Source organism: Heterodontus francisci, chromosome 48 (assembly GCF_036365525.1).
Source record: "Heterodontus francisci isolate sHetFra1 chromosome 48, sHetFra1.hap1, whole genome shotgun sequence".
Lineage (NCBI taxonomy): Eukaryota > Metazoa > Chordata > Chondrichthyes > Heterodontiformes > Heterodontidae > Heterodontus > Heterodontus francisci.
Window position 1 is genome coordinate 10,703,659 of NC_090418.1, and position 23,311 is coordinate 10,726,969.

General features: G+C 47.4%; 1 protein-coding gene across 1 annotated transcript; it reads left to right on the forward strand.

The window, feature by feature from the left end:
• The first annotated feature begins 747 nt into the window (after window positions 1–747).
• LOC137357436 (histidine N-acetyltransferase-like) lies at window positions 748–22,254 on the forward strand. Its single transcript, XM_068023782.1, has 6 exons — window positions 748–861; window positions 1,605–1,700; window positions 6,366–6,497; window positions 12,125–12,286; window positions 20,431–20,643; window positions 21,685–22,254. The coding sequence occupies exons 1-6, from the start codon at window positions 748–750 to the stop codon at window positions 22,252–22,254; spliced, it is 1,287 nt and encodes a 428-aa protein (XP_067879883.1).
• The last annotated feature ends 1,057 nt before the right edge of the window (window positions 22,255–23,311 follow it).

A 23,311-nucleotide genomic window follows, 5' to 3' on the forward strand; every position in this document is an offset into this window, starting at 1 on the left:
ACGGTCGGCTGTCTTTTTCTCTTGACTGGCTGGCTGAGCTGCAGAAGGCAACGGAAGACCTTGAGGAGGGAGTTTACATTCACTGCTGGACTGATGGAGATCTTTTGAACCTCAGGCGTCTTCAGGCTCACACAAAGATACAGGAAAAACTCATCCGTGAACTTCTTTTCGCCGATGACTGTGCTCTCCTGGCCCACAGTCGGTCAGACCTGCAACACATAACAACACGTTTCCAAGGAAGCACAACTCTTCGAACTAAAAATCAGTGTGAAGAAAACTGAAGACCTGCGTCAGCCTGCACCCCAAGAAGAATATAGACCACCGAGCATGGTCATCGAGGGAACCGAGCTGAATGCCGTCAAGCAATTTACTTATTTGAGGAGTGTCATCTCGTTTGATGCCACCATAGACATGGAAGTGGACTATAGGCTTTCAAAAGTAAACAGTACATTTGGCAGACTATACCAATGTGTGTGGAGCAACCACAGCCTCAGAGCAAAGACCAAATTCAAAGTGTACAAACTCAAAGTCCTCACCACCCTTCTGTATGGCACCAGGTCATGGGTCCTATACCGCCATCATGTACGCCTTCTAGACCACCTCCATCAGTGCTGCGTCCGCAGCATCCTCAAGATCCGCTGGCAGGACTGCATCACAAACATTGAAGTCCTGGAAACAGCCAACATCGCCAGCATCAAGGCCATCCTCCTGCAAAGCCAACTGTGATGGGTGGGTCAGGTTAGTCAGATGGACGACAGTCGCCTGCCCAAGATCATGGTGTACGGGAAGCTGACCACTGATAAAAGGAACAGAGGGGGCCCATGCAAATGTTTCAAGGACTCCCTGAAGAAGTCCCTCTCTGTGTGCCACATCGACCATCGCCAGTGGGAAGTGCAGACCATAGATCGTGATGCCTGGAGATGCTACATCAAGAGGGCTACAGACACCTCTGAGACTGAGCGAAGAACCAGCATGAAAGAGAAAAGGAGGAGAAGGATAGATCCAATTACCCCCAGCAGCCACTACACCTTCACTTGTACCCACTGTGGGAGAATCTGCTGATGACGGAAAGGCCTGACCAACCACCAGCTTGCCTGCAACCGGTGGGTACAACCTTCCCAAAATCTTCATCAGCGAGGAAATGCCAAGAGGAATGGGAGCAATTCCCTTGCAGTGTAATGAAAGGAATTAAATTGACACATTGTGTGGGATCACATATTGAAGCTAATGATGAGGAATTATTTCATTAGAACTGAACTGAGCTTGTTACAGGATAAACTCGTTTCCCAACTACATTGCTGTTATCAGAACAGTCAATCAGGAATAACAAGTTACTTTGCATTTTTTCTCAAATGGCAGCTTCACATTGCCCGCTGGTAAGATTCTCTCAGTTATTCTGTCTCACTCACTGCCAAGCTTTTCTGTCCAGCTGCCAAGTCTGACGAATCCTAATCTATTCCCTCAGGTATTTTTTACCAGCCCTTCCTACAGTTTCAAACTCTGCTCTGAGATATAACTGGCTCGACTGCAGGCTCTGAAAGGGGTGCCGAGTGCTGTTTGCTGGTCTGTTCCAAATATCATTGAATCTAATTCAAATTAACCAGCACATCGATCGCAGGGAGCTGTGTTTGTTGGATCAGTATTCGACACTACAGAGAAAGATTCGAGAATATGGAGCGCTGTCTCTCAGCTTCCTACAGGTAATTGTTTTATTGGGTACCAGACACCAGGTAGATTCTGTAACACAGACAGTAAAGGGGAAATTGTTGCCTCTGTGTATTCTCTTTCTCTGTAAGCCATCTTTCTCTCTCACGCTGCTGATCCTATCTCCCAGTTTGTCCGTTTGATTTCTCCTTATGAATAAACCTCTCTCACTTTTTCTCAATGTCCTTTCTATCCTGCCCTTATCCCTCTCTTTCTCCACACTAACACCTCGATATTTGAGGGTTAATGCAATGTTGAACTCCATAGATCAGAACAGCAAGAAATTGTAATCAAACTCTGGTCAGATCACAGCTTGAGGACTACGTTCAGTTCTGGTCAATGAAACACCAGTGAGGCATTCAAACACCGGAGGCAGTGAGGAGAAGAGACACAAGACTGATCCCCAGGCAGTAGGGTCTGAGTTATGAGGAAAGATTGGAGTGACTTGGGCGTTTGAGCTACCTGAGCAGTGATCTTATTGTGATATATAAGATAGTGAACAATATGGAAACGGTTAAACAAACGACACAGGTTTGAATAGTAAAAGGTAACTTTGGGAATGATATCAGGAATGATAAACAGGGAGTGGCCAATACTTAGTTGGGACTTCTGAACAGAATGATAGAGGTGAAGACCCTGGAATCATTGACGTATTGAATGGGTTGTGTTCTGGTAAACAAAGTGTTGACATTATCGGTAGTGGTTGGGGCCGCTTCTCTTCACGATGATCTAAATGAGCCAAGGTGCTTCGCAGGAGTGTTGTAAAGGAACATACCACACCGAGCCATATAAAGAGATATTAGGACAGGTGACTGAAAGCTTGGTCTAAGAGCGATGTTTAAGGAGTGACTTAAAGGAGGAAAGGAAGGTAGTGAGGCGGAGAGGGTTAGGGAGAGGATTCCAGAGATTAGGACCTCGGCAGCTGAAGGCACCGACACCAACGGTGGAGCGATTACAGTCAGGAATGGTGGAGAGGCCAGAATTGGAAGAGTGTTGTTATCTCAGAGGATCTTGAAGCTGAAGCAGATTACAGAGATAGGGAGGGGCGAGGCTGTGGAGGGTTTTGAAAACAAGGATGAGAATTTTCAAATCGAGTTGTTGCTAAACTGGGAGCCGAAGTAGATCAGTGAGCACAGGGATGAAGTGTGAATGGGAGTCGGTGCGAGTTCGGAGCTGAAGTTTACCGAGGGTAGAACAGGAAAGCGTTGGAATGGTCAAGTCTAGAGGCAATGAAGGCATGGATGAGGGTTTCAGTAGCAGATGAGCTGAGACAGTGGCGGAGTCAGTTGATGTTACAGTCTTAGTGATGGTGTAGAGATGTGGTCGGAAGCTCATTTTGGGGTTAAATATGACACTGATGTTGTGAACAGTCTGGTTCAACCTCAGGCAGTTACTAGGGAGTTGGTAGCTAGGGAGAGGAGTTTATGGTGGGAACCGAGGACAAGGGTGGAATTTAAACCAGCTGACGAGAATGGGTAGTGAGGCGGTGGGAGGCTGACAAGTCCCTGCGTCCTGATGGGCTTCATCCGAGGGTCTTAAAAGAGGTGGCTAATGAGGTCATAGATGGGTTGGTGTTAATTTTTCAAAGTTTCGCTGGATTCTAGAAAGGTTCCACCAGACTGGAAAGTCGCGAATATAACCTCTTTTTTCAAGAAGGGGAGGAGGCAGAAAACAGGTAACTATAGGCCAGTTAGCTTGATGTCTGTCATGGGGAAGGTGTTAGAATGGATCATTAAGGAGACTATAGCTGGGCACTTTGAAAAACTCAAGGTAATCGGGAATAGTCAGCATGGCTTATTAAAGGGAAATCATGTTTAACCAATTTATTGGAGAGCTTTGAAGGAGTAACATGTGCTGTGGACAAAGTGGAGCCCAGTGACACACTGGACTTGGATTTCCAGAAGGCATTTGACAAAGTGCCACATCACAGAATCACAGAATAATACAGCGCAGAAGAGGCCCTTCGGCCCATCGAGTCTGCACCGATGCATTAAAGACACTTGACCTGTCTACCTAGTCCCATATGCCAGCACTTGGCCCAAAGCCTCGCATGTTATGACATGCCAAGTGCTCATTCAGGTACTTTTTAAAGGATGTGAGGCAACCTGCCTCTACCACCCTCCCAGGCAGTGCATTCCAGACCGTCCCACCCTCTGGGTTAAAAAGTTCTTCCTCAAATCCCCCTTAAACCTCCTGCCCCTCACCTTAAACATGTGTCCCCTAGTAACTGACCCTTCAACTAAGGGGAACAGCTGCTCCCTATCCACCCTGTCCATGCCCCTCAATCTTGTACACCTCGATCAGGTCACCCCTCAGTCTTCTCTGCTCCAGCGAAAACAACCCAAGCCTATCCAACCTCTCTTCATAGCTTAAATGTTCCATCCCAGGCACCATCCTGGTGAATCGCCTCTGCACCCCCTCCAGTGCAATCACATCCTTCCTATAATGTGGCGACCAGAATTGCACACAGTACTCCAGCTGTGGCCTTACCAAAGTTCTGTACAACTCCAACATGATCTTCCTGCTTTTGTAATCTATGCCTCGATTGATAAAGGCAAGTGTCACATATGCCTTTTTCACCACCCTATTAACCTGCCCTTCTGCCTTCAGAGATCTATGGACAAACACGCCAAGGTCCCTTTGTTCCTCAGAACTTCCCAGTGTCAGGCCATTCATTGAATACTTCCATGTCACATTACTCCTTCCAAAGTGTATCACCTCACACTTTTCAGGGTTAAGTTCCATCTGCTACTTTTCGGCCCATTTTCTAACCCAAGACACTCAACCTCACTGTTAACCACTCGTCCAATCTTTGTGTCATCCGCGAACTTACTGATCCTACCCCCCACATAGTCATTTATATAAATGACATAGATGACTAACAGTCGGGGACCCAGCACAGATCCCTGTGGTAGGCCATTGGACACTGGCTTCCAGTCACTAAAACAACCGTCTGTCATCACTCTGTGTCTCCTGCAGCTAAGCCAATTTTGAATCCACCTTATCAAGTTACCTTGTATCCCATGTGCATTTGCTCCCGTGTGGGACCTTGTCAAAGGCTTTGCTGAAATCCATGTAAACTACGTCAACTGCAATACCCTCATCTACACACCTGGTCACATGCTCAAAAAAGTCAATCAAATTTGTGATGCATGACCTCCTTCTGACAAAGCCATGCTGACTATTCCAAACCAAATTTTGCCTCTCCTATTTCTATACTCGCTAGCACTGGGAGTAATCCAGAGATTACAACCCGAGAGGTCCTGCTTTTTAGTCCACTGCCTAACTCCCTGAATTCTTGATGCAAGACATCATCCCTCTTTCTACCTATGTCATTGGTACCAACATGTACCATGACCTCTGCCTTATCACCCTCCCCCTTCAGGATGGCCTGCAGCCGTTCAGTGACATCCCGGACCCTGGCACCAGGGAGGCAACACACCATCCTGGAGTCATGTTGATGGTCACAGTAGCGCCTATCTGTTCCCCTGACTATAGAATCCCCTATTACTATTGCTCTTCCTCTCTTTCCCCTTTCCTGTGCAGACAGGCTGCTTGTGGTGCCAGAAGCTTGGCTCGGTCCGCATTCCCTGGAGGAACCAGCCTCATCAGCCTCCAAAATGGAATACCGATTTGCAAGCGGGACCCCAGGGGACTCCTGAACTAGCTGCCTGATTCTCTTGGACTACCTGGTGGTCACCCATTCCCTTCCTTCCTCAAGTCCCTTCAGCTGCGGTGTGACCACCTCTCTATACGTGCTATCCACAATGCTCTCAGACTCGCGGATGCTCCACAGTGTTTCCAGCTGCCGTTCCAGCTCTGAAACCCGAGCTTCCAGGATCTGCAGCTGGACACACTTGCTGCACACATGCTGGTCCCGGGGACTGGAAATGTTCCCGGATTCCCACATGCAGCAAGAGGAGCAACCCACGGTTTTAAGCTCTCCTGCCTTGACTAAACCCTTTAAATTTAAAACTTTAGAAGACCATTATAGTAAAAAAAAAATCATTCAACTAAGTCTTGCTAAAACAATGACTTACAATTCAATCCAGCTTGAAAAATACCCACCAGGACTTACTCACCAGTCAGCTGTGCTATGTGGAAACTCTCGGCTCCTCTTACGCCCTTTGAGGACAGGTAGGAAATGAAAGGAGCTCCTCGCTCCTCCTCACCGAACTCCCTCAATCACAAAACTCACACTTCAGCACTCTAATGCAACCCAAGTCAGCGCTCCAGTGCAAACAAAGTCAGTATAGTAAGATGGCCCACTTTTATACTGTCTGACTCGAGTCCCTGAAAACTGGTTTAAGCCAATTATCTAATGAACAAGGTGCAGCTGCAAGCAGAGCCTGAGTGAACTCTGTTTAAAGCTAGTCTAAAACTCACCTTCTCCAACCCAAACAGCAACTGTTAAGTTAATTTTCTATTTAAAAGTAACACTAGATTTTAGATACAACTAAACCTTGATTACCCTCAGTCACAACACTCACACTTCAGCACTCTAATGCAACCCAAGACAGCACTCCAGTGCAAAACATAAAAGGTCATTGCGCAAAGTAGAAGCTCATGGTGTTGGGGGTAACATATTAACATGGATAGAAGATTGGCTGGCTGGCAGAAAACAGAGAGTACGCCTAAATGTGTCATTCTCTGATTGGCAGGAGGTGACGAGTGGAATCCTGCAAGGGTCTGTGCTGGGGCCTCAACATTTTACAATTTATATCAATGACTTAGATGAGGGGAGCGATGGCATTGTAGCTAAATTTGCAGATGACACAAAGATAGGTAGGAAAGTATGTTGTGAAGAGGACATGAAGAGGTTGCAGACTAATATAGATCGGTTGAGTGAGTGGGAAAAAATCTGGCAGATGGAGTATAAAGTGGGGAAATGTGAAGTTGCTCACTTTGGCAGGAAGAATAAAAAAATCTGAGTATTACTTAAACAGAGAATAACTGCAGAATTCCGAGGTGCAGAGGGATCGAGGTGTTCTAATGCAGGAGTCACAAAAAGTTAGTATACAGGCAGAGCAAGTCATAAAGAAGGCTAATGGAATGCTATCCTTTATTATGATGTAACTGTGTTGCAGGTGGTTCAGAGGAGGTTCACTAGATTGATACCTGCAATGAGTGGGTTGTCTTATGAGGAAAGGTTGGACAGACTGGGCTTGTTTTCACTGGAGTTTGGAAGAGTGAGGGGAGACTTGATTAAAGTATATAAGATCCTGAACGGTCTTGACAAGGTGGATGTGGAAAGGATGTTTCCTCTTGTGGGTGAGTCCAGAGCTAGGGGGCACTGTTTTCAAATTAGGGGTCGCCCTTTTCGGACAGAGAGGAGGAGAATTTTTTTCTCTCAGAGAGTTGTGCGACTGTGGAACTCCCTGCCTCAGGAGATGGTGGAGGCGGGGTCATTGAATATTGTTAGGTAAGGGAATCAAAGATCAGGTTAAATGGGAGTGTGGAATTCGAGACACAAACAGATCATCCATGATCTTATTGATGGCAGAGCAGGTTCGAGGGGCCGAATGGCCTGCTTCTGCCTGAATTCGTAGGTTCGTAGGAGGCCGTAGAATCGGAAGGGAAAGCGGGACGTGGAATGCCTGTCGCCGTTCCTGACTCCATCTAGTTCAATCGGGGGGGGGATGGTGGAGGACGGCATTCACGCCCTGAGCCCCAATGGCCGATGGGTTGGGGGTCCCTCCAGCACGTGGGAAGTCTACCCAGTAAAAGCTGTCGTCCTCCATGTGGGCTCGGGTTGTGGGGAGCCCTCCTGATCGGGCACCCTGTGGCCCATGGAGGGGACAGCCGGTGGAGAGAGCTGCCCCCACTGAAACACCCTCCACTCTGCCCTCGCCAACATCCCCCTAACAACCCAGCCTGACTGGCCCCGGTCAACCTGACCCCACTTCCCTGGGTTCCGGGACATGTTCCATCTTGTTGGTCCTGGCCGGGTGCAGTCCCAGCAGTGATCACTCCTCCCAGTGTCACCACTGCGACTGGTGAGCTGCCGGCCCTCCAATTGCTGGCAGCTCCTGGATGCGGGATCTCTGCTCTTAAAGGGATGGGTGGCCAATGCCAGGCAGTTAATTGCCTGATGGGAATAGAATCGTGTCGGGGCTCCAGGAATCAGTCGCGGCGGGGTTGCCCCCAGCTTTCCGGCCCACTGTCATGGCCACCGCCTCCGGCATTAAATTCAGCTCAATTGCTTCGGTCTTCCCAATATTTAGTTGGAGCAAATTTCTGGTCATCCAGTGTTAGATGTTGAACAAGCAGTCTGACAATTTAGAGACAGTACAGGGGTCGAGAGAGGTGGTGGTGAGATGGACCTGGGTGTCGGTTTCCATGGAGAAACTGATGTTGCAGTTTCAGATTACTACATTGAAAGTTCATTTTATTTGCCTCCATGCTCTGCCCTTCCACACATCTCACATCCAGCCCTCCTGTATCCAGGGCACTGACAGGTTTTGGGATCCACGCTTACCGGAGAACACCAGGTACACGACTGATGGATCGGCCGGGAGTGAGGATGTGCTGTACCAGGGGGGTAAGTTATATCAAGCTCCTTTCATTATGCTGGCCGTGCAGAGGTCTCACCAACTCAGACCTTGGTCTCCACCCCATCCCCTCTGGCACCTTCTCCTCCTTTTAATCTTTCACTTTGTTCCACCCCTATCACCTCTTCTTTAAAATCCACGTCTTCCACCATCCACCCAAACCTCACTCTGAGATCCCCTCACTCCGTCTCTCCCTCAGCCTCTGCACTGGGTGACTCCTCGTCCTCAGTGATTTCAAACTATATCTCAACTGCCCGTACCCTCTCTCCTCTCATTTCACTCCCTCCCGATCCTCCCTTAACCTCTGCTTCCATATAAATTAATGACCAATCTCCATGGCCACTCCCTCGACCTTGCCGTCCCTCATAATCTCTCGATTCCCTTCATCTCCATCACAGACAAAACCATTTCTGATCACTTCCTCGTATCACTCACCACTTGCAATCTCCCAACTCCATTCCAACATCTTCTTCTTTTGGGCCTCCTTATCTCGAGAGACAATGGATACGCGCCTGGAGGTGGTCAGTGGTTTGTGAAGCAGCGCCTGGAGTGGCTATAAAGGCCAATTCTGGAGTGACAGGCTCTTCCACAGGTGCTGCAGAGAAATTTGTTTGTTGGGGCTGTTGCACAGTTGGCTCTCCCCTTGCGCCTCTGTCTTTTTTCCTGCCAACTACTAAGTCTCTTCGACTCGCCACAATTTAGCCCTGTCTTTATGGCTGCCCGCCAGCTCTGGCGAATGCTGGCAACTGACTCCCACGACTTGTGATCAATGTCACACGATTTCATGTCGCGTTTGCAGACGTCTTTATAACGGAGACATGGACGGCCGGTGGGTCTGATACCAGTGGCGAGCTCGCTGTACAATGTGTCTTTGGGGATCCTGCCATCTTCCATGCGGCTCACATGGCCAAGCCATCTCAAGCGCCGCTGACTCAGTAGTGTGTATAAGCTGGGGGTGTTGGCCGCTTCAAGGACTTCTGTGTTGGAGATATAGTCCTGCCACCTGATGCCAAGTATTCTCCGAAGGCAGCGAAGATGGAATGAATTGAGACGTCGCTCTTGGCTGGCATACGTTGTCCAGGCCTCGCTGCCGTAGAGCAAGGTACTGAGGACACAGGCCTGATACACTCGGACTTTTGTGTTCCGTGTCAGTGCGCCATTTTCCCACACTCTCTTGGCCAGTCTGGACATAGCAGTGGAAGCCTTACCCATGCGCTTGTTGATTTCTGCATCTAGAGACAGGTTACTGGTGATAGTTGAGCCTAGGTAGGTGAACTCTTGAACCACTTCCAGAGCGTGGTCGCCAATATTGATGGATGGAGCATTTCTGACATCCTGCCCCATGATGTTCGTTTTCTTGAGGCTGATGGTTAGGCCAAATTCATTGCAGGCAGACGCAAACCTGTCGATGAGACTCTGCAGGCATTCTTCAGTGTGAGATGTTAAAGCAGCATCGTCAGCAAAGAGGAGTTCTCTGATGAGGACTTTCCGTACTTTGGACTTCGCTCTTAGACGGGCAAGGTTGAACAACCTGCCCCCTGATCTTGTGTGGAGGAAAATTCCTTCTTCAGAGGATTTGAACGCATGTGAAAGCAGCAGGGAGAAGAAAATCCCAAAAAGTGTGGGTGCGAGAACACAGCCCTGTTTCACACCACTCAGGATAGGAAAGGGCTCTGATGAGGAGCCACCATGTTGAATTGTGCCTTTCATATTGTCATGGAATGAGGTGATGATACTTAGTAGCTTTGGTGGACATCCGATCTTTTCTAGTAGTCTGAAGAGACCACGTCTGCTGACGAGGTCAAAGGCTTTGGTGAGATCAATGAAAGCAATGTCGAGGGGCATCTGTTGTTCACGGCATTTCTCCTGTATCTGACGAAGGGAGAACAACATGTCAATAGTCGATCTCTCTGCATGAAAGCCACACTGTGCCTCAGGGTAGACGCGCTCGGCCAGCTTCTGGAGCCTGTTCAGAGCGACTCGAGCAAAGACTTTCCCCACTATGCTGAGCAGGGAGATTCCACGGTAGTTGTTGCAGTCACCGCGGTCACCTTTGTTTTTATAGAGGGTGATGATGTTGGCATCGCGCATGTCCTGGGGTACTGGTCCCTCGTCCCAGCACAGGCATAGCAGTTCATGTAGTGCTGAGAGTATAGCAGGCTTGGCACTCTTGATTATTTCAGGGGTAATGCTGTCCTTCCCAGGGGCTTTTCCGCTGGCTAGGGAATCAATGGCATCACTGAGTTCCGATTTGGTTGGCTGTTCCAACATCAGTCATTGCGATATCCACCCTGGATGAAACTCTCCCACACTCCATTTACAGTGGCACTTTCAAACTCCCTATTGTCTAGCCTTTGGCCATCCATTCACTCTAACACTTCTGCAGCTGGCGATCTGCTCAATCACTCTCTCATTTCCATCTTTGTCTCCCTGCACCTGGTCAAACTCTTTCTCTCTCTCACCCTGGTTCCTCCAGGTGTGACCCACATCTTCGCCCATCTCAAATCCAAGGGGAGCAGACTTCAATGTAACTGGCACACAATTGGTTTCTCCGTCCATCGCCAGGCCTGGGCTGGAAAATGTTAAGCATCTGTTCGGCTGCCACTGGCATATCACCCCTTCCCCACCAAGCCAAACGTCCCCTGAGGTTCCTCCCTATCTTAACTCAGAAACCCAATCATAACCAAAGTACTTCCAGGAATGGTTTCTCTTCCGAACCCCACACCAATACCCCCAGGACCCCACAAAGATCTATCCTTCGCCCCCTCCTATTCTTTATTTCCATGCTGCTTCTCCACAGCATCATCTGGAGACAGGATATCAGGTTTCACAGACACAGTAATGATACCTAGCTCTCCAGTATCTCTGCCTCTGTATAGTCAGCCTGCTTGTAGAACATCCAGTCCTGGGTGGGTTGCAACTGTCTTCACATTGGGAAGACTGAAGCCATCGTCTTACAGCCTGCAACACAAACTCCGTTCCCTCACCACCAATTTAATCACTCAGCCCGGCTACTGTCTAAAGTTGAAGCTGATTGTTTACACCCTCCTCATCCTATCTGACCCTGAGCTGAGCTGCTGACACCCCCATCCTTTCCATCCTAAAGACCGCACACTTCCACCTCCATAACTTCACCTGTCTCTACACGTGCCTCAGGGCCGATTATTCCAATGCTTTCCTGGTCGGCCTGCTACCTCCATGGGCTTCACCTTAGCCAAACCTCTGTAACTGAACTCCTTCCAAGTCCTGGTCACCCACCTTCGCTGGCTGACGATGTCTCCAAGTCCTGCAGTTTAAAATTCAGATCCTTCTGTTTAAGCTCTTAATGGTCGTGTCTCTTCCTATCTTGGTAACCTCCCCCAGCCCTACAACCCTCCAAGAAATCAGCGTTCCTGCAACTCGGGCCTCTTGTGCCTCCCCGGCCTTTGCCCCACCATTGATGGCCGTGCCTTCCACCATCTGAGGCCCAAGCTCTGAAATTCTCTCCCTAAACTCTCAGCCTCTCTCTCTTCCTTTAAGACCATTCATGAAAACCGACCTCTTTGGCCAACATTTTAGTCCTCCTAATATATATCCTTCTTTGCTTCAGTGTCAATTTGTGTCCAATTACGCTTCTCTGATGTGGATAAGATTGTTTTCTATATTAATAGTGCTTGATACATGTTGTTGCTCTTCATGTTTGTTAACTCAACTACCATCTATAGACGCAGACATGAACTATCGAACCAAACGAAACTCTGCATTTGGTGCCTGAGTGACTGTCAGCCCCTGAGGCCTGGGATCATCGCATTCCGCCTGTAAATCAGAAGCCAAACCTCATGCTATATTCAGCTGTGATATTAATCTTTTTCTTTTATTTATGTGTCAAGTACTCAGAGTCAGACCTGGACTTTTCCCTGGCTACAGAAGAGGATTTTGAGCAGGTTCTTTCCCTCCTTGTCAACGAGACAGATTACTTGCCAAGCACCTACCACCACTGGCTCAAAGAGAGAAACCGAATGGTCATTTTAGCAAAACGGAACAGTCGAGTGGTGAGTTCCTTTTAGAATTGTGAAAATAATCCTGTTATAGATTATTAGATTACACTTTGCATCAATCCAGTTTAAATCACAATTTCACTTGTCTCCATTTAAAATAATTTACAACCAAAATCAGTGAAGCTGAAATCACTCTGTGATATCAATAATAAACACATTAATATTGAGGGTAAAACTTTGTCTGTCAGTTACAGAGGAATTGGATCAAAACCGATCAAAGGATTCGTTGCTAGTTTGTCACAGTCGGGTACAACATCTGCACCTTTTGATCCAGTCTCCTCAAAAATGGAAGCCGATATAAATCTGGCTGCATCGTTCCTTGTTAATTGGCCTGTATCGTATCTCGTTCTGCTCAGGACCATTTTCTTTCGATAGCCATCATCTCACTAATTGTTAGAGCCCAGAGATTGTTGCTGTGATCGTCGTGGACGAATGGTGAAAGTGTCCGTGTGACATTGCTTCATTAATGAACTTCCCTCCATCATAAGGTGAGATGTTCGCTGATGATTGGACAATGTTTAGCACCATTCGTGTCTCCTCAGATAATGAAGCAGTCCGTGTCCCGATGCAGCAAGACCTGGACAATATCCAGGTTTGGGCTGATAAGTGACAAGTAACATTCGGGCCACACAAGTGCCAGCCAATGACATCTCAAACAAGAGAGAATCTAACCATCTCCCCTTGACATTCAATGGCAATACGGTTGTTGAATTCCCCCACTATCAACATCCCAGGGGTTACCATTGACCAGAAATTGAACTGGAGTAGCCATACAAATACCGTGGCTGCAAGAGCAGGTCAGAGGCTAGGAATCCTGCGGGAAGTAACTCACCTCCTGACTCCCCAAAGCCTGTCCACCATCTACAAGGCACAAGTCAGGAGTGTGATGGAATACTCTCCATTTGCCTGGATTGGTGCAGCTCCAACAACACTCAAGAAGCTCGACACCATCCAGGACAAAGCAGCCCGCTTGATTGGCACCCCATCCACCACCTTCAACATTCACTCCCTCCACCACCGACGCACAGTGACAGCAGTGTGTACCATCTACAAGATGTTTCACATACACTGAAAATTCCAAAACCGTGCCCTCTACCTGCAATTTTACGTCATTAATGGTATCAAAAACATCAGTTGTTCTTGTCCTGAATCCTGGGGAACACCACAGTATACCCCTCTCAAGTCTGAAAAACAGCCATTCACCACAAATCTCTGTTTTTGTTCAATTTTGTCCTGTTACGACCAGGTGAGAAAGATGTCTAGGGGTTTATCTCAGCCGTCACCTGGTCTTATTGTAACAAGGGTTTAATTTTAAACACACTGTGTTTTGAGCTCCCCCTTTGGTGAATCCTTGTTCACCACTTTCCAATTATAAGGCAAAGAAATGAGCATAAACAGGCTTTCTTAGGTTTAAAGAAGAAAAGCGAAATTTATTAAAACCTAAACTTAAACTCTAATTCGGTTAGCGACTACTGATACAAGGCGCGCCCCACACTGGCATGCATAAGTGGTACGCACATGCAAATAGAGACAGAAAAGAGCAGAAGAAAAATAAAGTGGAGAGGTTTGAGGCAATATCAGAAGAATTTCTTGTTCCTGTGCTTCGAGCTCACTGTAGTCCTTTTTATAGGTAGTTCTTGCTTGTTGGTAATTCTTGCTTTTCATTGGGGCCCAGTATTCTTCTTAAACCTTGTTCACTGTAGGAGACTTTTCTCTCTTGGGGTTCCTGTGTCTTCAATGGATTCCAAAGCTGGTGAGAAAGAGATGAGCAAACAGGAGCGAGGTCTTTTCAATCCAGGAGCAAGCAGCTTTCTGAGTTCAAATTCTCTGTGGCAAGTTCAAATTCAAAAAACTCCAAAAGCCAGTTGGTCATGTGACCAAACTGGTCTGACCACGTCTGTTTGTGTATTCGGCCATCTTAGCAGTTAACATGGAATGCTAACCTCTCCACCTTCAACGTCTGGTAATCAAAAGTCCATTATGGATTAAATTGAAGCAGGGAGTGGCCCCTTTTTGACTTTTCCAATTACAGTCTGTTACTATGCAAATGTCTGTCCAGTCAAGGGTCTGGTGGTTTTTTCTTAAACCAATTCTTTCTTTACTCCACTAACAGTTTAAAAATCAATGTGCATGTGGTGAAATATGTGTCTCATTCTTGGCAGGTGGGGGTCTGCATGACACCTCCACATCCAGGGGAATGAAATGTGATTTGAATAAAAACGGCACATTTCATTGAAAGGTTTGAGAGAAATATAAGATACAGAAAGAAAAACCATGCATTTCTCTCATTCACTTCCATTCATTCATCAATCTTAAAGCCGATTAGAATTGTCTTTTCTAGGTGCCAATGTTTCCTTTAACCTGCCCTCTTGGTCACTTTTTCCCCTTCTCTTTCCACACTTTTGCCAACCGTGTGCCTGCCTGTCCCCTTTTGTTCTCGGCGGGGGTCCCTTACAGTTCACCAGCCCTCTGCTGGAGGGTCCTCCTAACACTGGTACGGGACTTAGGGGTGCAGGTTTCACTGCAGATTGCTGTTTCCCCTCAACCTGGCACATGACAACTCCTGCAGTACTCCACCACATCTTTGTGGAGTTCTGGCCAGTCAAACTGTTGTCTTATGCGGGCTTTGGTCTTTCGTATACCAGATGTACAGCCACGGTAGTCTCTTGGGCCCTTCTTAATATTGCTCCCCGGTACCTCTGCAGCACCACTAACTGGTGGACTACGGTCCACTCCTTGCCCTCAGATCTGTGAGGAGAACTCAATTTCCTCACCATTACCTCATTCTTTAAATAGTAGCAATCAGGGACTCCCTCTGCTTCATTTTCAGACTGGGCAGTCTGTGCTAACTCTCGCAATACTGTTTCGGCTCGCTAAGCCTCAGCTGGGGAAAATCCATTTAATTCATTCCCTGGGTCTCCTAACTTTCCAAAGAAAGTCTCGGACAGGCAGGCCTGGTCATCTGCCTGCAGCGCCAATGCAGTCTCCTCTGGGGGAGCTGGTTTGATCATGGCCTGACCCACTACACATTCAGGGAAACTGCAGGAGACCGTCTTCTGCCACCGCCCTGTCTCTCTGACCTCCTGCGGTCATTCATTCACTACTGGGGGCGCTACCACCTTTTCCCCCTCCAGATTACCTCGGAGCAGGTCAACCCTGTCCCCAGGCAAACTAGGGACAATCCCTATGGTCACTGGTCCCGAAACCAGGTCGCACTCCAGGTGTACCCAGTGTACAGGTACAGGTATACACGGCCCTCCAATACCACTCACCACCATTGTGGTGTTCACTGCACTCTCTGGGGGAAAGGTCAGGCCTTTTCCCATGAAAAGGGATCTAGAGGCTCCTGTATCCCTGAGAATCACTATGGGCTTGCTTGCTCCACTCGAGGGGTATGGGGTTACTTCCCCTTCAGACATAAAACCCTGATAACCTTCAGGAATCTTATTACCTTTTCTTGCACTGGCCGCAGTAAGCTTCCTGGGTTGCACTCGTAATGCAGTTACAGCCACAGCTTGTTCTGTGCCTTCCATCAGGATTCTCTCTTCACTGAGCGGGTGTGCCCTGTTTAACTCTACTGGTTTTCCCTTTAGTTTCCAGCAGTTAGCTTTAAAATGCCCTGCTTTATTACAATGGAAGCATGCAGGTCCTCTTGCTCATAGCACCTTCCTTTTTGGCTAGAGGAGGACCCCCCAACCCCCAGACCTGCCCGTGTCTCCTGCTTTCCTTTCTCTCCCAGCACTGCCTGGGCAGATATCACCTTCTCACCCTTCTTCCCTTTCGGATTTGTGGGGGTGATTAGGAAAGGTTGTCCCCGGGAAAACCGACTTAAAAATTAAAGCAAACTCATCGTCCCGAATGGCTCCCTGAACCCACTGCTCTTCTACCTGGGTCTTTATTGTGAGTGGGAGAGATATTTGAAATTCCTCTAACAGAACTACTTCTCTGAGAGTCTCATAGCTGAGCTGTATTTTAAGAGCAACCAGCCACTGGTCAAAAGTCAGCTGCTTACTTCTTTCAAACTCCAGATAAGTTTGATTAACTTGCTTTTTGAGGGCTCTAAACTTTTGGTTGTAGGCTTCGGGTACTAATTCATATGTTCCGAGGAGAACTCTCATCTGGCAACAAGGAATAAACCTCATGGGCTTTTCCAGTTAGCTTGCTTTGTATTAAGAGAGACCAGGTCGCAGCTTGCCATTTTAGCTGCCTTGCCAGTTTCTCAAAAGACACAAAAAACGTTTCCAATCTTCCTCATTGAATTTTGGAATGAGTTGGGCGAGTTTTAACAATTTCGTACCCAGCTCTGAATTATGCTCCTGCATATTGACCATGCTTTCACTGGGGTTACTCTGTCGCCCCCTAGTTAACTCAAGCCACTTCAGCTCTCTTTCTTTGGATTCTTTCAGGCATATTCTTTCTCTGTCTCCCTCTCTCTCTCTTTCCTTCTGCTGCCTTTCTTTCTCTCTCTCTTCTCTCTCTATTTCTTCCCTTTCCTTCTGGAAGGCTCTCTCTTTCTCCCTCTCCTGTCTCTCTCTCTCTATCTGTCTTTCCCTGTCTTCTAATTCAAGTTTCCTTTGATCCAATTGTATCTTTTCTAGCAGTACCCTGTCTGGGTCTGCTTCTAACACTGCTTCTGCTTCTTCAGATTCAAGGGGAAAATGGTTGGCCACTAGCCTTAGGAGTTCAGACTTCCGAGCCTTGCCACGTACAGTGATCCCACACTGCTCAGCTATTTTCCTCAACTCCTCCATAGACATAAGAAGGGGGTGGGACCCATCATGCTCTGAAATTATTGAATTCAATGTTCAGTCCGGCAGGCTGCAGTGTCTAATCGGTAAATGAGATGCTGTTCGTCGAGCTTGCGTTGATGTTCACTGGAATCCCAGGACAGAGATGTGAGCACGAGAGCTTATAATATTCATTATAAGCCCACTGACTCCCACAGCTACCTCGACTACACTTCACATCCTGCCTCCTGTAATGACTCCATTCCATTCTCCCAGTTTCTCCGTCTCAGACGCATCTGCTCTGATGATGCTACCTTCCACGACAGTGCTTCTGATATGTCTTCCTTTTCCCTCAACTGAGGATTCCCCCTCACTGTGGTTGACAGGGCCCTCAACTGTGTCCGGCCCATTTCCTGTACCTCTACCCTCACCCCTTCCCTCCCTCCCAGAACCGCGACAGGGTTCCCCTTGTCCTGACTTTCCACCCCACCAGCCTCCAGATCAAAGGATCATCCTCCGCCACTTACGCCACATCCAGTGTGATGCCACTACCAAAGGTATCTTCCCCTCCCTTCCCCTGTCAGCATTCCGAAGGGATCGTTCCCTTCGTGACACCCTGGTCCACTCCTCCATTACCCCCCACCACCTCGTCCCCGTCCCACGTCACCTTCCCCTGCAATCGTGCAACTGTGTCCGGCCCATTTACCCCCTCTCTCCTCACTATCCAAGGCCCCAAACATTGAGAAAATTGAATGAAAACGTGGGAGGCTGGAGTGGGACGAATTGGAGAGCCGGCACAGGCTTGATGGGTAGAATGGCCTCCTTCTGTGCTGTTGGATTCTAGAATGTTCTCTCCGCACTCTGGATTTGCTTTTCTTTAAAACCAAATGGCAAAAGATCTGCAGATGATGGAAATCTGAAGCAAAGTCTTAGAAGTTTGGAACAAAAACAAGAAATGCTGGATTCACTCAGCAGGTCTGGCAGCATCTGTGGAAAGAGAAGCAGAGTTAACGTTTCGGGTCAGTGACCCTTCTTCGGAACTGACAAATATTAGAAAAGTCACAGATTATAAACAAGTGAGGTGGGGGTTGGGCAAGAGATAACAAAGGAGAAGGTGTAGATTGGACCAGGCCACATAGCTGACCAAAAGGTCACGGAGCAAAGGCAAACAATATGTTAATGGTGTTTTGAAAGACAAAGCATTAGTACAGATTAGGTGTGAATATACTGAATATAGAACATCAGCAAGTGCAAACCTGAAGAAAAACAACCTGAAAAAAACAGTGGGTAAGCAAACTGAACAAACTAAGATGAAATGAAATAAATGCAAAAAATGTAAAAAGGAATGCAAAAAAAAGGAAGAAAAAATAACTAAAAATGACTAAAAATGAAAGTAAAGTGGGGGGCTGTCATGCTCTGAAATTATTGAACTCAATGTTCAGTCCGGCAGGCTGTAGTGTGCCTAATCGGTAGATGAGATGCTGTTCCTCGAGCTTGCGTTGATGTTCACTGGAACACTGCAGCAATCCCAGGACAGAGATGTGAGCATGAGAGCAGGGGGGAGTGTTGAAATGGCAAGCAACCGGAAGCTCAGGGTCCTGCTTGCGGACTGAGCGGAGATGTTCCGCAAAGCGGTCACCCAGTCTGCGCTTGGTCTCCCCAATGTAGAGGAGACCACACTGTGAGCAGCGAATACAGTATACTACATTGAAAGAAGTACAAGTAAATCGCTGCTTCACCTGAAAGGAGTGTTTGGGGCCTGGGATAGTGAGGAGAGAGGAGGTAAATGGGCAGGTATTACACCTCCTGCGATTGCAAGGGAAGGTGCCCTGGGACGGGGACGGGGTGGTGGGGGTAATGGAGGAGTGGACCAGGGTGTCGCGGAGGGAACGATCCCTTCGGAATGCTGACAGGGAAGGGAGGGGAAGATGCGACTGGTAGTGGCATCACGCTGGAGGTGGCGTAAATGGTGGAGGATGATCCTTTGGATATGGAGGCTGGTGGGATGAAAAGTGAGGACAAGGGGAACCCTGTCACGGTTCTGGGAGGGAGGGGAAGGGGTGAGGGTAGAGGTGTCCGACCCATTCCCCGCACCTCTACCCTCACCCCTTCCCCTCCCTCCCAGAACCGTGACAGGGTTCCCCTTGTCCTCACTTTTCATCCCACCAGCCTCCATATCCAAAGGATCATCCTCCGCCATTTTCGCCACCTCAAGCGTGATGCCACTACCAGTCGCATCTTCCCCTCCCTTCCCCTGTCAGCATTCCGAAGGGATCGTTCCCTCCGCGACACCCTGGTCCACTCCTCCATTACCCCCTCCACCTCGTCCCCGTCCCAGGGCACCTTCCCTTGCAATCGCAGGAGGTGTAATACCTGCCCATTTACCTCCTCTCTCCTCACTATCCCAGGCCCCAAACACTCCTTTCAGGTGAAGCAGCGATTTACTTGTACTTCTTTCAATGTAGTATACTGTATTCGCTGCTCACAGTGTGGTCTCCTCTACATTGGGGAGACCAAGCGCAGACTGGGTGACCGCTTTGCGGAACATCTCCGCTCAGTCCGCAAGCAGGACCCTGAGCTTCCGGTTGCTTGCCATTTCAACACTCCCCCCTGCTCTCATGCTCACATCTCTGTCCTGGGATTGCTGCAGTGTTCCAGTGAACATCAACGCAAGCTCGAGGAACAGCATCTCATCTACCGATTAGGCACACTACAGCCTGCCGGACTGAACATTGAGTTCAATAATTTCAGAGCATGACAGCCCCCCACTTTACTTTCATTTTTAGTCATTTTTAGTTATTTTTTCTTCCTTTTTTTTGCATTCCTTTTTACATTTTTTGCATTTATTTCATTTCATCTTAGTTTGTTCAGTTTGCTTACCCACTGTTTTTTTCAGGTTGTTTTTCTTCAGGTTTGCACTTGCTGATGTTCTATATTCAGTATATTCACACCTAATCTGTACTAATGCTTTGTCTTTCAAAACACCATTAACATATTGTTTGCCTTTGCTCCGTGACCTTTTGGTCAGCTATGTGGCCTGGTCCAATCTACACCTTCTCCTTTGTTATCTCTTGCCCAACCCCCACCTCACTTGTTTATAATCTGTGACTTTTCTAATATTTGTCAGTTCCGAAGAAGGGTCACTGACCCGAAACGTTAACTCTGCTTCTCTTTCCACAGATGCTGCCAGACCTGCTGAGTGAATCCAGCATTTCTTGTTTTTGTTTCAGATTTCCAGCATCCGCAGTATTTTGCTTTTATCTTAGAAGTTTGGAGTGTTTCAGGTGAAACACCAATGTAAACCCATAGCATCAGGCAGAAAGAACAGGTCAGTCGCTCTGCTTTATACACTTGTGCTTCTGATACATGGACACCAGTGGGAATCCTCCCTGTCTTCCTCTCTATTTCCAGGTCGCTCTGGTTTCTGCTCACATCGTGGATGATGGACAGACAGCTGCAATGGAAGCATTAAATGTTCATCCTTCAGAAAGGGGCAAAGGAATTGTCCGGTTGATTTACAAACATATTCTCCAGTGTGTAAGAGCGAGGTACCCGGAGGTGAAAAACCAGAGCGGTGTCACAGGGCAAGACATTTTCAAGGGATTTCATCCACGAGGCAAACAGGTGCGATTAACATGCAGCTAAACTCTCACATAGATTTGCATTGATTAGCATAATGATTTCACCTGGAATATTTTAACAAACCCCAGTAATAAACAAATTCTGTTATACTGGAAAATAGTTTCAGATGAGGTTTGACAGAAAGGGTTTGTCAGAAATGCGTATTTTACAAGAAGGAGATAGTGAGAGATTCTCTGAATATTTTTACTATTAAACATTCCACTGGTGAATAATATAGAATCATCGAATGATAACAGCACACAAGGAGGCCATTCAGCCCATCATGTCCGTGCAGGCTCTCTGCAAGAACAATTTAGTCAGTCCCACTCTCCCCTCCCTTTCCTCGTAGCCCTGCTGATGTTTCCTCCATCACCCTCTCAGCTCCTGAATTCCAGATCGTAACCACTGGCTGTGTGTAAATAAAATAATTCCTCATGCTGCCTTTGGTTCTTTTGCCATTCACTTTAAATCATTGTCCACTCGTTCTTGACCCCTCTGCCAATGGGAACAGTTTCTCCCAATCTACTCTGTCTAGATCCCTCATCATTTTGAACACCTCTATCAAATCTCCTCTCAACCTTCTCTTCTCGGAGGAGAACAGCCCCAGCTTCTCCAATCTATCCACGTAACTGAAGTTCCTCATCCCTGGAACCATTCTCGTGAATCTATTCTGCAGCCTCTCTAAAGCCTTCACATCCTTCCTAAATGTAGTGTCCAGAATTGGACACAATACTCCAGTTGAGGCCAAACTAATGTTTTTATAAGGATCCTTCATAACTTCCTTGTCTTTCGACTCAATGCTTCTATTTATAAAGCCCAGGATCCCATGTGCCTTATTACCCACTTTCAATGCTTTGTGTACACATAGCCCCCTGGTTCCTCTGTTCCTGAAGCCCCTTTAGAATTGGACCCTTTATTTTGTATTGCCTCTCCTCGTGCTCCTGACCAAAATGTATCACTTTGCATTAAATTTCATGTATTTAATATTTAATCCTCATCTCACATTTCATCACTAACCCTTTCCCCGATATCTTTTGTTTCCAGTCCTTGATTTCTCTTCAATTTCCATCAATAAATGTTCCCACTTTGAAGAGTGAGCTGATCAGTAACATGAAGAAAAGTGGGGCTGAATATTGGGAACCGATCTCCCTGCAACCAGATGAAGTGAGGTCGGTATTCCTGAACAGAACCGTAATTGACACAGTGCTGCCGGGCAGGAGAATCGTTCACAGAGGAGGCGTATTCAAACCACTGGAGAGCAACCTGGATATTTTACTGAAGCGGGATATCAGCTGGATAGCAGATAGAAAGGAGAACACACGTGCTGTGAGTTTGGGCACAGCTCCCTACAGAGATCCAATGGGAAACTATGTTTACAGAATAGACATGTTTGGGAAAGATTTATCAGCTGTGAAAAGTGTCTTCCTCTCTCAGCTGCAAAACCTGCCTCCTTTACAAGGCAATGTAATCTGCCTACTGCCTGTAAATCCATCGCTGTACCCCCAGATGTGGGAATTCTGTACCAAGGAACTGGGGCTTCAGAAAGGGAAACAATATTGGAAAGATGAGTTTATAGTAGAGGGGGATATATTCCAAATTCTGACTAGATTTTAATCAGACCAAACATAGACTCCGACTGACTGTCCCTCCTTCCCCAATATGTTGCAATCTAGGCAACGGTTTCATTGTCTGTACAATCATAGTCATATTCCTGCAATTGTACTGTAGACCTGTGCCCCAAAATAAGCCATGCCCCATTACAGCTACAACACTGGCATCTACCCGGCAATGTGTAAAATTGCCCAGGTACACAAAAAGCAGGACAAGTCCAACCCGGCCAATTACCGCCCCATCAGTCTACTCTCGATCATCAGTAAAGTGAGGGAAGGTGTCGTTAACAGTGCTATCAAGCGGCACTTGCTTAGCAATAATCTGCTCACTGATGCTCAGTTTGGGTTCTGCCAGGGCCACTCAGCTTCTTACCTCATTACAGCCATAATTCAAACATGGACAAAAGAGCTGAACTCTCGAGGTGAGGTATCATCAAGGCAGCATTTGACCGAGTATGGCATGAAGGAGCCTTAGCAAGACTGGAGTCAATGGAAATCAGCGGTAAAACTCTCCACTGGGTGGAGTCATACCTAGTGAAAAGGAAGATGGTTGTGTCTGTTGGAGGTCAATCATCTCAGTCCCAGGACATCATTGCATGAGTTCCTCAGGGTAGTGTCCTAGGCCCAACCATCTTCAGCTTCATCAATGACCTTCCTTCAGTCATAAGGTCAGAAGTAGGGATGTTCGCTGATGATTGCACAATGTTCAGCACCATTTGCGACTCCTCAGATACTGAAGCAATCCGTGTAGAAATGCCTGTGTAGACAACATCCAGGCTTGGGCTGATAAGTGGCAAGTAACATTCGCGCCATACAAGTACCAGGCAATGACCATTTCCAACAAGAGAGAATCTAACCATCACCCCTTGACATTCAATGGAATTATAATCACAAAATTCCCTGCTATCGACATCCTGGGGGTTATCATTGACCAGAAACTGAACTAAAGTAACCATATAAATACCGTAGCTACCAGAGCAGGTCAGAGGCTGGGAATCCTGAGGTGAGTAACTCACCTCCTGACTCCTCAAAGCCTGTCCACCATCTACAAGGCACAAGTC